The sequence below is a fragment of the Hyperolius riggenbachi genome, chromosome 3 (assembly GCF_040937935.1).
Source record: "Hyperolius riggenbachi isolate aHypRig1 chromosome 3, aHypRig1.pri, whole genome shotgun sequence".
Taxonomy (NCBI): domain Eukaryota; kingdom Metazoa; phylum Chordata; class Amphibia; order Anura; family Hyperoliidae; genus Hyperolius; species Hyperolius riggenbachi.
The window spans coordinates 331,233,378-331,248,476 of record NC_090648.1 but is presented as its reverse complement, the minus strand read 5'-3'; the positions used below and the strand labels follow the sequence as shown (position 1 = coordinate 331,248,476).

Sequence of the window (15,099 nt, the reverse complement as noted above, 5' to 3'; positions counted from 1 at the left end):
CGGACAACGTGCACACGTTGCCCACATTCCAAATACATGGCGGTGAGATACCACGTATTGTAACATATGCATTGCCAGAAACCGCCAATTTAGCAATCTATGCAGTGGATGCATGCAATGTGAACTTAACCTTAACTAGTAAAGAGGTCTTTCAAGGGCAACACATTAAAAATTGCAGTATTTTTTGGACTATAAGATGCTCCAGACTGTAAGACGCACCTAGGTTTACAGGATAAAAACAAGGGGGAAAAATATATACATACAAAACCCGGTGCGGCTATGCTGCAGGGGCATCTTATGGACCCCCCCCCCCCCCTCCCCCATCATTATGTCCCCTTTGTTCCTTCCTTGTACCTCCTGGGTCCCCATTTATCCTGTGTCCTACTTTCTCCCCCTCTGTCTCCGTGTCCTCTGTCCTCATGTGCATACATGCAGCCAGGTGCACACAGCTCCGATCGACAGGAAGTAACCACAGGTTTCTGGAAGCCATCTTCCAATGAGGCAGTGGACGAATGGGGACACAGGGGGACAAACCAGGACACAGGGGGACTGGTGGCAGCAGGCGCTGCAATATACAGTATAGGTATTTGTGAGGGACAACCTGAGACATCTGGCGCCGGTCCAAATATGTATTATTTGGACCATAAGATGTATAGACTTTTCCCCTCCACTTTTGGTAGAGAAATACAGTATTGCGTTTTATAGTCCAAATACACAGTATAATGCATTACCTTTTTTTTCTTTCTTACCCTAAAGAGATATGGAGCCCCTGCTTGACCCTTCTTTACAAATATGGAGGGAATAGCAGTGAGGAAAGATATTAGCTTTAGTGTACAGACAGTGTACACAGCGTATAATTTGTTCATAAATAGGCAGCCAATGGGTCCACAGCTATTAAGGAGATTAAGTAATGCACAATAATTGCATGATTGTTCAAAAAGCACTTTGGTGACCCTTTTAGCAGATCTCAAAAAACCACCACTATAAAATGGAAGATGGAAAATAAGATTCAAGTTTCTGCTTTGTGCCAGCTTAAATTCCACTAATTATAAAAGCTGGGTTTTTAATGTGTAAAATACACTTTAAAGTGAACCTGTGTGCAACTGCTCATGGAGCGAGACTCACGCCTGACTTGTAAATTGTACCAGTCCCTTCTTCTCTCACTGATCTGCTCTTTCTGGTTAACTAGAAGACCCAGGTCCACTAATCCTGTCAACAGTATCACATGACTAGGGATGGTACCAGCTGACCAAGTGGGAGCAGCTTAGCAAGAGGAAGGCAGTGTTTACTACATCATAAAGAGATGGATACAGAATTAAATTGTGTTTAACCATTTGGGTGCTGTGCATGAGTTATTTCATTAGCGATAACCGTGTAGCGGCACCACAGCTGTCTATACTCGAGCCACCCCACCATCATGCAGAGTAGTTCAGGGATCGCTGTCATACCTACCTAATCTGCCATAGGCTTCATCGGGTCTCCTCTTTGTCCTGGGAACCACGCTGTATGACAACGCACTCCAGCCTCCGATGAAGTTAGGTCATCACTCAGCAGCCAGAATATAGCAGCATACAGTGCAGCTCCTGGGAGGGAGAGGAGACTCAAAGCCTACAACGGATTAGGTTGGTTTGACACCACTCCCTACGCTACTGTTCTGCATGGTGATGAGTGGCGAGTGGCAGAAGGACTGGCCACAATGCAGGGGGTGGGGGATACGAGACTACTAGCCACAATGTTGTGGGGGGAGGGAGGGGTTAATGGCGCTAATCCATCATAGCTCAATAAGACAGGATTAGGCTACTACGTGGAGGGGAGGCTTTTGGTGGCTATAGGATAATTTGTGACTAATGGGAGTTGGTTCTTTGATCTGCAGGGGGCCCTGTGAACATTGTGTAGCCTACGCATTTGTGACTGCATTGCTGATGGCCTGGAGTACTGATTTGCCACTAGTTTTCAGTATTTCAAAGGTTAAACAGTCTCAGTTTAGATGCCGGATGAAGTCGGGAGAAAAAAAAAAGGTTTGTCTTTTTCCACTAGTTTGATATTTATTAATAGTAATATTGACACAATAGCACCATCTTGACACGATAAAACATTTGCACATGATTACTAAACAAATTGTGTCCTCATGTTTTCGGAGATTATGTAACCTGGTAAGATGCATTATAACAGATGTCTCACCGCTGAGAACAGGATGTCTTGCATGAAACCCAAACACTTTTCACCTAGCTGCACGCAACACATGATCTGATAGAATATGGCACAATCAGGCCTGTGTCTCGTCTGGCCTATACAAGCAATTGAAGCTATAAACACAGAAAAAAAACAAGATACATTTTTTCCTCAGTGAATTCTGCACCAGCATTGTTCTTAATGAGTAATGAGAGCAGTGCAGATCAGCATTCACCTGTCCAATACTAATTATCTGCATAGTATATGGCCTCTGTGCAACATATGTTGGCAGTTTCAGTTTGATCAGAAGGTTATTGAATTTAAAAAAAAGTTAGAATGCAGTGACAGGTCCTCTTAAATTAGTAAAGAATATCATTATCTATATTACATATTTAAATAGAGACAATTTGAAGGGGGGGAGGGGGGGAGGCAGAGCTTTTTGATTTTGTCCACAGCTAAAGAATCTGACTGCAATCTTTGTTGGTTAGCCACTTTATGCCATTCATGCCATGGGCAGCAGCATGCATGCACTAGCCAGACTTAGGGCTCGTTTCCACTATTGCGGGGCGGAATCGCCTGGATTCCACCGCTGATGAAATTGCATGCGGATGCGATTCCTTATGCGTTTTTTGCCGCAAATTCGCATAGGTGAGGGTATATGAGATTTTAACCATGTCACTGCCTGTGTGAATTTACATTGGTACCTATGTGAATTCGTGGCAAAAAACGCATGGGGAAAACGCATGCGATTTCCCTATTAAATACATTGCATGCGATTCGCATGCATTCCACTCGCAGGCGAATTCTGCGGCTCTTTTGTGCATTTTTTCACCGCTGAAAAAAAAAAGCACCTCAACAACGCTACAGTGGAAACAGGCCCATCCACTTGCATTACATGTGCGAATCCGCATGCGTTGGACGCATGCGGATTCGCGATAGTGGCAATGAGCCCTTACAGTGGTTTGCAAAAGCATGCGTTTTTCACATTTTGTCACATTACTGCCACAAACATGAATCAATTTTGTTGGAATTCCACGTGAAAGACCAATACAAAGTGGTGACACGTGAGAAGTGGAACAAAAATCATACATGATTCCAAACATTTTTTACAAATAAATAACTGCAAAGTGGGGCGTGCGTAATTATTCAGCCCCCGGGGTCAATACTTTGTAGAACCACCTTTTGCTGCAATTACAGCTGCCAGTCTTTTAGGGTAGGTCTCTACCAACTTTGCACATCTAGAGACTGAAATCCTTGCCCATGCTTCTTTGCAAAACAACTCCAGCTCAGTCAGATTAGTTGGACAGCGTTTGTGAACAGCAGTTTTAAGATCTTGCCACATATTCTCGATTGGATTTAGTTCTGGACTTTGACTGGGCCATTTTAACACATGGATATGTTTTGTTTTAAACCATTCCATTGTTGCCCTGGCTTTATGTTTAGGGTCCTTGTCCTGCTGGAAGGTGAACCTCTGCCCCAGTCTCAAGTCTTTTGTAGACTCCAAGAGGTTTTCTTCCAAGATTGCCCTGTATTCGGCTCCATCCATCATCAACTCTGACCAGCTTCCCTGTCCCTGCTGAAGAGAAGCACCCCCAGAGCATGATGCTGCCACCACCATATTTGACAGTGGGGATGGTATGTTCAGAGTGATGTGCAGTGTTAGTTTTCCGCCACACATAGCGTTTTGCATTTTGGCCAAAAAGTTCCATTTTGGTCTCATCTGACCACATGTTTGCTGTGTCCCCCACATGGCTTTCTGTTAACAATGGCTTTCTTCTTGCCACTCTACCATAAAGGCCAACTTTGTGCAGTGCACGACTAATAGTTGTCCTATGGACAGATTCCCCCACCTAAGCTGTAGATCTCTGCAGCTCATCCAGAGTCACCATGGGCCTCTTGATTGCATTTCTGATCAGCGCTCTCCTTGTTCGGCCTGTGAGTTTAGGTGGACGACCTGGTCTTGGTAGGTTTAAAGTTATGCCATACTCCTTCCATTTCTGAATGATCACTTGAACAGTGCTCCGTGAGATGTCCAAGGCTTTGGAAATCTTTTTGTAGCCTAAGCCTGCTTTAAATTTCTCAATAACTTTATCCCTGACCTGTCCGGTGTGTTCTTTGGACTTCATGGTGTTGTTGCTCCCAATAATCTCTTAGACAATCCCTGAGGCCGTCACAGAGCAGCTGTATTTGTATGGACATTAGATTACACACAGGTGCACTCTATTTAGTCATTAGCACTCATCAGGCAATGTCTATGGGCAACTGACTGCACTCAGACCAAAGGGGGCTGAATAATTACGCACACCCCACTTTGCAGTTATTAGTAAAAAATGTTTGGAATCATGTATGATTTTCATTGCACTTCTCACGTGTACAGCACTTTGTATTGGTCTTTCACATGGAATTCCAATAAAATGGATTCATGTTTGTGGCAGAAATATGACAAAATGTGGAAAACGTCAAGGGGGCCGAATACTTTTGCATACCACTGTATATAATTACATTACATTACATTTATCAGTGGGAACCTGACAGTAAACACCTACCCTGCTTTTAGTTTAAATCTTCTCTGCTTAATCTGTCTATAATCAGCTGTGATAAGAATCCCTGACTGAGTCAGTCGAGGTTTGACCTGGAATCATTATAGCTGAGTCACTCTTTTGTGGAGTCTTTTCAAGCCCAAGCCTTCCCCCTCCTGGATCAGATTTCCTGCTTTACATACTGAGAGCTCTGATGACATAGGAGGGGCTGCTGCTGCAGGAAAAATCTCTGAAACAGACAAGTGTGGCTGTGTGATCTGTGTGCTCTGTCTGTGCAGCCAGTCATTATTATCTACTGTATGCAGTTTCATTACTATGAGAGACACTTCCTACAGGCAGCCACACAGCATACCAGAATATGAAGTTGAAAGCACACAGATGAAATGCTGCAGCAGCAGCCCTGCTTGTCTATAGTCTCATAGAGGCTAGACAGCACATCCAGAACACCTCATAACCTGGAAGCAGAAGGGATATGAGCCGGCGGCCATATTGGATATTTCCTGGAGCAATAATGGATGAAAAGCACTCAAAAAGGCACACCAGAGTGGCAAAATTATCGGGTAGAGCATTTATTCTTTACAAGCTATCAACTGATATGTTTATTTTGTGTGAATCGTTCATCTCTGGTTCCCTTTAAAGTGCACAAATAAGACTTTTAAATTATACTGCAGAAAGTGGGTAAAGTGTACATGGACATGAATGAGTTCCTGTCACAAAGACTATTTGCAACACAAGATAGTACTAGTACTAGATAAATACCACTGCACAGTATAGCGGAACTAAAGGGCTCGATTATTTCCGCTGGTGCCCATCGGAAAGCCACTACTGCATCTGGGCAGGAGGGCAGTAGGTAAATATTTCAGCCACTACTGCACCTTTTTCAGGGGCTCTCAGCACTGGTAGCCGGTGAGTGAAGAGAATGGGGGCAGCCTCAGGGTCCAAAGGCTTTCCCCTTCTAAGGTAAGTAACCACCAGGGGCTGTTTTTTTGTTAAACATTCTCTATAACTATATCATAAATATGTTAAACTGTAATTTAGCCGGCCCTAATCACACCTGACCGAGGTGTACATGACGGCCATTCTAAAGAACTTATTTAAAAAAAAAAAATCTATAAACTAAATGCAAATTTCACATTTACATATTAAAAAAGCCTCTACATAAAATAATTATTTTGTGTAAAAAATGCCCCTGCCCATGTTTATGAACAGATTTGGCACCTATTCAAAAAGATATTGTGGCTTCAAATGCGCCCTGAAGGTTTTTAAAGTTCATCTGCCATTAAAGTCAATGGGGTCCACCGCAAACTGCTAAATTTTCAGTGGACCATTCGCAAATCAGCAAATGGTCAGCAAGCAATGTTCATCCATCACTACCTACAGGCATCCACAATATGCTTATGTTGCTTCTATCTGTTGGAAACAAATGATAAGTAGCCATGCATACCCTCATTCGAAACATCAGATCAAACAAATATAAATAATGCTGTACTCATTTTGTAGAACCATCAATAAGGCAAGAACAAATGCTAAGCAGGGGTGGTCAATTAGACACTTTTGGATAATTCCAAGTTGATATTATGCTAATTTTATGACAGTAACAAAGTGTAAGGGCTAGTTCACAGTGCTCAGTTGCGTAGCAGAATTCTGCATGTCAACTCAATGCCCATACAATTCTATGGAGCTGCTCACAGCACTGCGTTGTAATGGATCATGCTGCAGGCAGGCTTTGTATTAAAGTCTATGGCCAGTCTCCATTGCAGCTCGCACTCATAACGTGTGCATTATGCAACTGACCAGTGTGAACCTAGCCTTAAGGTGGCCACACAAGTTACAATTGTTATTTTTGTTTTCGATTTGCGGAATACAAATTCTTCAAATTTGATCAGTAATTACGTGTATATGAAAAGAGTGGCCATTTTTGCACATTTCATTGGGAGTAATGCAAAAGCTAGCTTTTTGTTTTGTATGTTTACCTAAAGAGTCAGGAAAGCAAAGACCAGATATAATTCCACTTCAGGGATTAACTGCAGCGGAAATACGCGTGGTTTACATATATGCTTCTCTCTCTTCTCTTCTACATAAGAAGACCTCGGGAATGAACAAACTCTCCTATAGCATAAAATCCTCAACAAATGTAATTGCCCATGCCAATAAAACCATGCTTACTTTGAAATTAATTTGTTACATGAACTTCATATCAAATAGCAGTGCGCAATATCCTGGCATCTCCCAGGAATCCCAGACCTCACCAACCACAGCATCTCACAGGCTGACCCAGATACTCCACCTCCCGTACTCTCAGCTATACAGCATCTCGATCCACACACTCAGTGACTACACCCAACTGGTCCCATCATCACTTCCGGTCTATCAGCCTCCAGTGGTTCTAACCACTGTCAGTGCTACAGATGCTGTGTGCATGTATTTCGGCAGCCAGGCAGTTCATATAATGGCATGTGCTGGTCAAACGAGGTTTCAGTAAGGTGGGAAGGTGCCAGGGTAAGACACGCATAAACTGCTGGATGCATGACTTTGTCCTCCTAGTCATGTTCTGTAATACCACTGTACACACATCACCCTTGCTCTGACAATGTGGTTTTCCAAAATGTGAAATCATAGGTATGAATTGGTTCCAAAGAAAAAAAAGTTTAAAGCCTGCCAGGCCATTTGTTGTCCCTATCAGGACTTCAGATGGTGGATTGCTGCAGAGAGGTTTGTCTTTCTGGAAGGTTCTCCTCTCTCCACAGAGAACCTCTGGAGCTCTAACAGTGATCAACGGGATCTTGGTAACATACCTAAGGCCCTTCTCTCCTGATCGCTTAGTTTAGATGACCAGCCAGTGCTAGGAAGAGTCCCAGTGGTTTTGAACTTCTTCCACTTATGGATGATGGAGGCCACTTTTCTCATTGGGACCTTTAAAAGCAGTAAAAAAAAAAAAAAAATTGTAACCTTCCCCAGATTTGTGTAGTGAGACAATTCTGCCTCGGAGGTTAGAAGACAATTCCTTTGACTTCATGCTTGGTTTGTGCTTTGACATGAACTGTCAACTGTGGGACCTGATATAGACAGGTGTGTGCCTTTCCAAATCATGTCCAATCAACTGAATTTACAACAGGTGGATTTCAATTAAGCTACAGAAACATCTCAAGGATGATCGGGGGGGAGACAGGATGCACCTGAGCTCAACTGTGAGCTTCATCACAGTACATGTGTGTTCTCAATTTTTTTTCCATTTTTAATAAATTTGCTACAACCTCAAGTAAACTTTTTTCACGTTGTCATTATGGGGTGTTGAGTGTAGAATTCTCAGAAAAACCTGAATTTAATCCATTTTGGAATAAGGCTGTAATATATGTAATGTAAAAAAAATGATGAGTTGTGAATACTTTCCGGATGCACGTGTTGCCAACCCATTCCTTTAAAGGGAACCCGAGGTGAGAGAGATAATGAGGCTGACATTTATTTCCTCTTAAATAATGCACATTACCTGGTTGTCCTGTTGATCCTCTGTCACTAAGGCTACGCTTCCACTGTAGTGTGGCATTTTCACATCCAAAAGTTGTATGCGATTTTTCTGATTGGCAAAAAAAAAAAAAAGGCATGTAAATTTGTACACGTTTATGCGACTTTTCGTACGCGAAAATTCGCATTAGTCAAATTAACCATGATCTACCTAGTAACAGCTTAGTAATGACTGCTGACAACTTCCTGTAATTATGCATTTAATACGAATTTTCGCGCAAATAAAGCGGAAATTTGCATTGCTATCTGATGCCATTGCAAAGCATTGTACGGGAATTGTGGCTGATAAGCGTAAAATATCGGAATTTTACGCTTAAGCAGGACCTCAGTTTTTTTCTGCATGCAAACGCTTACAAAAATTCACATGAAATGGAAATGGCCTGATTCACCACCATTTGTTGCTAAACTAATGCACATTTACTATGCAAAAAATCTAATACAAAACGCTCAAGTGGAAACCTAGCCTAATACTTTAAGCCACAGACCCTGAACAAGCATGCAGATCAGAGGTCTATGACAAACCTGTCAAGGTTAGCTGCATGCTCATTTCAGGTGTGCAATTTTTACCCTACTGACTAGAAAGATCAGCAGGACTGCCAGGAAACTGGTACTGTTTAAAAGGAAATAAATATGGCATCTTCCATAGGTCTCAAACCTCAGGTTCCTTTTAACTACTGACACATATGATTTTATACAAGTCTCGTGGCTCATTAAATGCAGTCTAGCCACTGAGTAGGTGTAAGTAGCCCCAGAATCTGCATAACGTAGATGTGTCAATATTAAAATATAAGATTTGGAAACCCTGGCCCGAAGCTTGAAGTGAAATTTGGCGTTTGGCTGGGAAAAAAACCTTGATCTTTTTATAAAAAATTACTATAGACAAAAATGAGATTGAAGCAGGCTGCATTTTGCAGCACTAAGGTTCTCCTCTGTGTATAAATGTCAGACTTAGGGCTGGTGCACACCAAAACCCGCTAGCAGATCCGCAAAACGCTAGCAGATTTTTAAACGCTTTTTTTTATTTTTATGAGGCGTTTTGCTAGCGTTTTGCGGATTGCTGCTGCGGTTTTCAGTATAGTAGATTTCATATATTGTTACAGCAAAGCTGTTACTGAACAGCTTCTGTAACAAAAACGCCTGCAAAACCGCTCTGAACAGGCGTTTTTTAAGAGCGGTTTGCGTTTTTCCTATACTTAACATTGGGGCAGAAACGCATCCGAATTCCAAAAAATGCCTCACCCAGGCATTTTTCGTTTCTGCAAAACGCCTGCCGCTCTGGTGTGCACCACCCCATTGAGATACATTGACCAAGCAGATCCGCAGCCGCAAGCGGATCTGAAAACGCGGAAAAAGCCGCTCGGTGTGCACCAGCCCTCACAGAATATTTTACTCATACTCCGTGTCATTTGCACTCTTACAAACACAATTTACTTTTGACAATATGCCAAAAGGCACGATCAGAATAGAGTCTAAAATGAACTCAGACCAATAGCAAAGCATTGTCAGATAAAGGCACGTCAACAGAGAATGATGGGGCAGCTAAACACTGGCATTTGGCACACAGCAGACAGAAACAAACATGTCTTCTGAATACATTGATCCCCATTCATTCCATAGACAGATAAACGCACTGAAGCATGAAAAAGCAATGCAGGGCAAACACTTCCCTTTAATGATTTTTTTTATTAGAAAATATAACAGTGGCAACAATCCTGATGTCCTCAGATAGAGTGTTTACTGTATATACAGCTCTAATTGCAGCATAAAGCTATGTATACAGGAGCAGTGTATTCATCATCTACATTCAGGAAAAGAAATCAGGATCTGGAATCAAACCTAGGTAAGCAGTAATCTTGACACATATCACCTCTGAAAGGTCAGGCTTCACTAGTTTTTTTTAACAAATCAATATTTATTTACACATCAGAACAAGATACAGATATGACAGCATTGTTCTCCAGCAGTAAAAGATAATACAGAGATATTAGCAGTAACAACCGCGTTGGTAAAATAATATATAATCGTAAGGTTATTACATGTGCAGTAGCTGTAGATAATGTTGAATATATGTTTAAGGATAACAATAAAACACAGTGAATTAAAATAAAATCCAAGCTGAGTGAACTAGTGCCGCCAGAAACCAGAGAGAAAATAGAAGGAAGGGATAAAATGAAAAGTGTCAGAAAGAAGAATACCAGAAGTCGTAACATTATTATACCATGGCGCCCAGATCTTATCAAATCGCTGTGGATAATTACAATTTTTATACATTATTCGAAGTAACGAAAGGGCTTTATTTATTGTGCGTTTCCAGAAATGTATAGGATGGTAAGGTGTCACCCTTCCAAACTTGTAATATTTCCTTGCGGGAATATTAACATAGGATACGCATCAAATATTGTGCATGTTTACCAGAGGAGGGTTCATCAAATAAACCTAGCAGAGCTAGTTAGAGCAAAAGAATTGGGAGTCCAAAATGTCATTGTTAGTATAAAATATTTAGTCCCAAAATGGTTTCAAGTTCTTTGAAATAATGTATATGCTGCATCTGAGTACGACCTAATTTATTTATTAATTTTCAAAAAGGTGGCTCTGAAACTCCATCTGATTTCATGTTTATGACTTGTTCCCAGAAGGTGGAAAGTCTTACTGCTGTGAAATCAGATCAAAGGAGAGTATATACAGTAACAACAAGTGAATGATGTCCGTACAGTATAGAATTCTGCCCCACTGAACAGAGCACCCGAGGCACAACGCTGAACTGCAGAGCAAAGCACCCGAACATCAGGACACGCCTCCGAGCTACAGGACCAAGCTACAGAGCAGAACACCCGAGCCACAGGACCAGTACCCGAGGCACAAACCTGAACTGCAGAGCAAAGCACCCAAACAACAGGACAAGCCTCTGAGCTACAGGACCAAGCTACAGAGCTGGGCACCCAAGCCACAGGGGACCAGTGCTCGAGCCACAGGATGAGCACCTGAGCCAAGCAACCTAGCTACAGAGCCAAGCACCCGAGCCTCAGGACCAGCACCCGAGCCAAGCAACCAAGCTACAGAGCCGAGCACCTGAGCCTCAGGACCAGCACCCGAGCCAAGCAACCAATCTACAGAGTCGAGCACCCGAGCCACAGAGCCGAGATGGAGAGCTAAGCACCTGAACAGGACGAGTCTACGAGCCACAGGACCAAGTTCCACAGCCGAGCACCTAGTCACAGGACCAGCACCCGAGCCAAGCAACCGAGCTACCGAGCCAAGCACCCAAGAAACAGAGCCAAGCACCCAAGATACAGAGCCAAGCACCCAAGATACAGAATGAGCACCCAAGATACAGAGCCAAGCACCTGAGCTACCGAGGCATGCTCCTGAGCCACAGGATGAGCAACCAAAATACAGAGCCAAGCACCTGAGCTACTTATGTATCCTTATCCTTGAGAGGTTCTGTAAAATATCTAAACTTTGGTCCTCTGCAAACTCAGATCATCAGCAAGCAGGAACTGCATCGTGAAGCTACTATCTTGTCTTATCTTTTGCATGGAGGTTGTGCCCCATCCATTGCCATGCACACCTTGCAGCACATTCTATTGTGGAGGAAGGGGGAAGGAACTAGAGTGTGGCACACAATGGAGCAGCTTCCTCTCCGTGTGGCAAGGAGGAGAACAATGCTCTCAGCTGAAAAGATCTGTCATTTTTTGGTGAGGCATTAAGGTGGCTGTTCTCACTCTTTCAGAAGCAATGGCCCCAAACAGCCTCCTTGGCTAAGAACATGCTGAAACATGCACACCCAAAACACCACATGAAAAGATCTGTCTGAGTTACTGACTACATTGTGAGCATTGTGTACTCAAGTCTGAGGAAATTAAATGTATCTAGTTCAATATTCAAAATCCCAAACATACACAAGAGGAAAAAAAAAATACTCCACACGTCATTACTGAACCCTAAATCCTTTCCATGTCTTTCTATACAAACTTTGTCAATAACAGTTGATTCCCCCAAGCTGCTCCTAAATATTGGATGCAGTAATATGTGATCACAATTCACAGGTATATCTAGAACTCCTCCTGTTACAATGCTGAAAAGATGAAGTTAAATACCAGTTTTACAAACATCTTGAGCTATCACGTATAATTAGGCGTGTGAATCATCGTCACGGAGCAAGCTGCTCCTGCATACAGCGACAATGGCAGCAGTGCAGAAAATCAGACACCACATTTGGCATTACCCTTTTGCTATCACATATGCGTGTGAAGACCCCACATCCAAGGATCATGGGAAACACTTTATGAGGGAAGCTTTATTTAAGTCTCTGGAAACACATCTGTACAGCTGCCCACAAAGTGCTTGGAAATAATACAGAAATGGGTGCTGTGGTGACCACAAAGCACAGATAGTGACGTTTTTAAAGTTAACCCGAGGTGAAAATAAAATGATGAGATAAACAATTGTATTTATCCTCCTACTCCTAACAATTACTTTTTTTAGCTATCCCATGGATTTATTTTATATTTAAACATTTACAAAGTAGATTGAATAATTTGTTGTCTCTGCTCAGTGGCAGCCTATTAAGTGACCCTTAATCTCTTTTTTTATCTCTATTATCTCTTTAGCTGTGACTTCCATGCCTAAAATGTTAATCTTTCAGGCAGCGAAACAAAACAAGTAAAACAGTCTGGTTATTATGTTTTGCACTGTACATGCACATGTTTATCTCCTCATGTCACTTTTGGCCTTGGCCCTTTCCTCAGTAAAGAGTAGAAAATAGAGATAACCGCAGAGCCGGTTCTCTCATGAAGCAAGGTGAAACATTTGCATCAGATGCAGAGATTACAGGGGCAGCATGTTTGTACTGTGCTTACACTAACAGCATGCAGCCAGAGTAGGAGGAGAAAAAGCAGGTGAGGAAAAGCAGCTTGTTATGCTGTGTGAGGAGTCTGGCAGTGAGTGAGGAGGGGAGAGGCAGGAGAGCAGCAGTGTTTAATTTGACTTGCACAGTAGCAGGGAGGAGGTGGCACGGCTGTCCTGACTAAGGAGGAATAGAGAGTGTCATGTGCGGACATTAAATGAAGCAGAGTAAATGGTCGGGTGCTGTGCAATCATTCCAAATTGGGATGGAGGGGGGTTGTTAGGGAGAGGGGCACATCCTCACAGGTTTGCTTCAGGCAGCAAAAAGTCTAAACTGGCCCTGAATAACAGTCTGTATCACTCTCACTGCCTAGAGAGATCCCTAGGCATGAAGCCTTACCAGAAACATCCACTATGTGTTTCTTGTGAGGGGAGAGATGTGTTTGGGAACAACAAAATGACCTTGTTACAAGCAGTAACACAAATGGATGGAGGTGTGGATATCCACAGCGATTAGAACCCAGTTATTCCACTTTCTCTCAAATTACCTATATTAGAGACAAGGAACAGAGCATCTCTGGGGCTAAAAATAGTATAACTATACACTACAGAAAGTGAAAAAATGACTTTACTATAAAAGCTTTTCTTTTAATAACATTGGTTATAAAAGGCCAGAGGATGTGCGAGATGCGAGAGCCAGTTTCCTTTGTAAGTATATCACTTACTACGTACAGAACTGGTAAGTAGATAAACAGCTCTGGTGCCCAAGTTGTGAAAAAAATGATAACTGGCAAATGGTTGGTAGAACAACAAGGGGGAGGAGCAGGGTAACTTTTGTAAGGAGCTTCAAATTCACAAAAATCCTCATTCTATGAACAAGGACCAACTTCAACCCCCCCCCCCCCCCCCCCAAAAAAAAATAAAAAAAAATAAAAAGAATGATGCAGCTAAATTAGCATGTCCACCAATAAGTGCAAAATCCCATCTATCAAAATATCAAAATTTGGAGTTGTCCAGCTTATGAATTATAGCATGGCTTGAGAGAGGATAGGTTCCTTGACAAACCAACGCAGACAATGGAGGCCCAGATGGTGCAGTATGTTAGGCAATGTAGGTATAGAATAAAGGAGAATGGTACTCTCCACAGGGCAACCAACCAATAAGGCCTGCGGATAAATACCATCTCCACTCAGGTACAAGAGCCTCTCTCTATTTTGGTTGTCCTCTTGAAAAACCAGGGATAAAACTGACTACATAGAGCTGGCAAAAGCTCGGCCCTCCAAGGGAGTGTATGAAACACAAGGGGGGGGGAAGAGATAATATAAGATGTACTCAATACTATACGCATAAAACCGCAATTTATTTTTCATTAGTGAATCAAACTTATGGTTTTATGCATATAGCAGTGTTTCCCAAACCTGTCCTCGTAACTCCCCAGCGGTGCATGTTTTGCAAGTTTGCATGTTTTGCAAGCAACCTCACATATGCACACTGGGGGGGGGGGGGGGGTAATCAGTGTCTCAGCTACATGGAATCCACCTAGCTGAGACACTAATTACTGGCATATAGTATTGAGTACCTCTTAAGGTGCATACACACATCAGACTATAGTCTTTGGAAAAGGCAAGATCACAGACCAATCTTACCACCCTTCATGTAGTATGAGAGCCATACCTTCACAGTCTATTCTATGGAGCTGAACTCCACATCAGAAAAAAATCTTTGCAAGATGCTGCACACACAGATGGTGTACAGACACAAAAGATCAGTATCTGCAAAAGATCTGTTCCTGCCAAAAATCCATTCCTGCAAATTGCAATGATAGTCTATGAGGCCTGGTGCACACCAAAAACCGCTAGCAGATCTGCAAAATGCTAGCAGATTTTGAAACGCTTTTTCTTCTTTTTCTGTAGCGTTTCAGCTAGCATTTTGCGGTTTTGTGAAGCGTTTTTGGTGTAGTAGATTTCATGTATTGTTACAGTAAAGCTGTTACTGAACAGCTACTGTAACAAAAAATGCC

At 42.4% G+C, this 15,099-nt stretch overlaps 1 protein-coding gene across 6 annotated transcripts in view; it reads right to left on the bottom strand.

Annotated features, from left to right (window-relative positions):
- The window catches only part of PPFIA2 (PTPRF interacting protein alpha 2), a 409,727-nt gene that overhangs the window by 284,121 nt on the left and 110,507 nt on the right, over positions 1 to 15,099 (bottom strand). For 3 of the 6 annotated variants that reach the window (XM_068276855.1, XM_068276859.1, XM_068276856.1), the window contains exon 3: positions 8,200 to 8,286. The exons of the other annotated variants lie outside the window; for them this stretch is intronic. In XM_068276855.1, the coding sequence (XP_068132956.1) occupies positions 8,200 to 8,286 (87 nt within the window). The remainder of the gene's footprint in view (positions 1 to 8,199; positions 8,287 to 15,099) is intronic. 6 annotated transcript variants of the gene reach the window in all.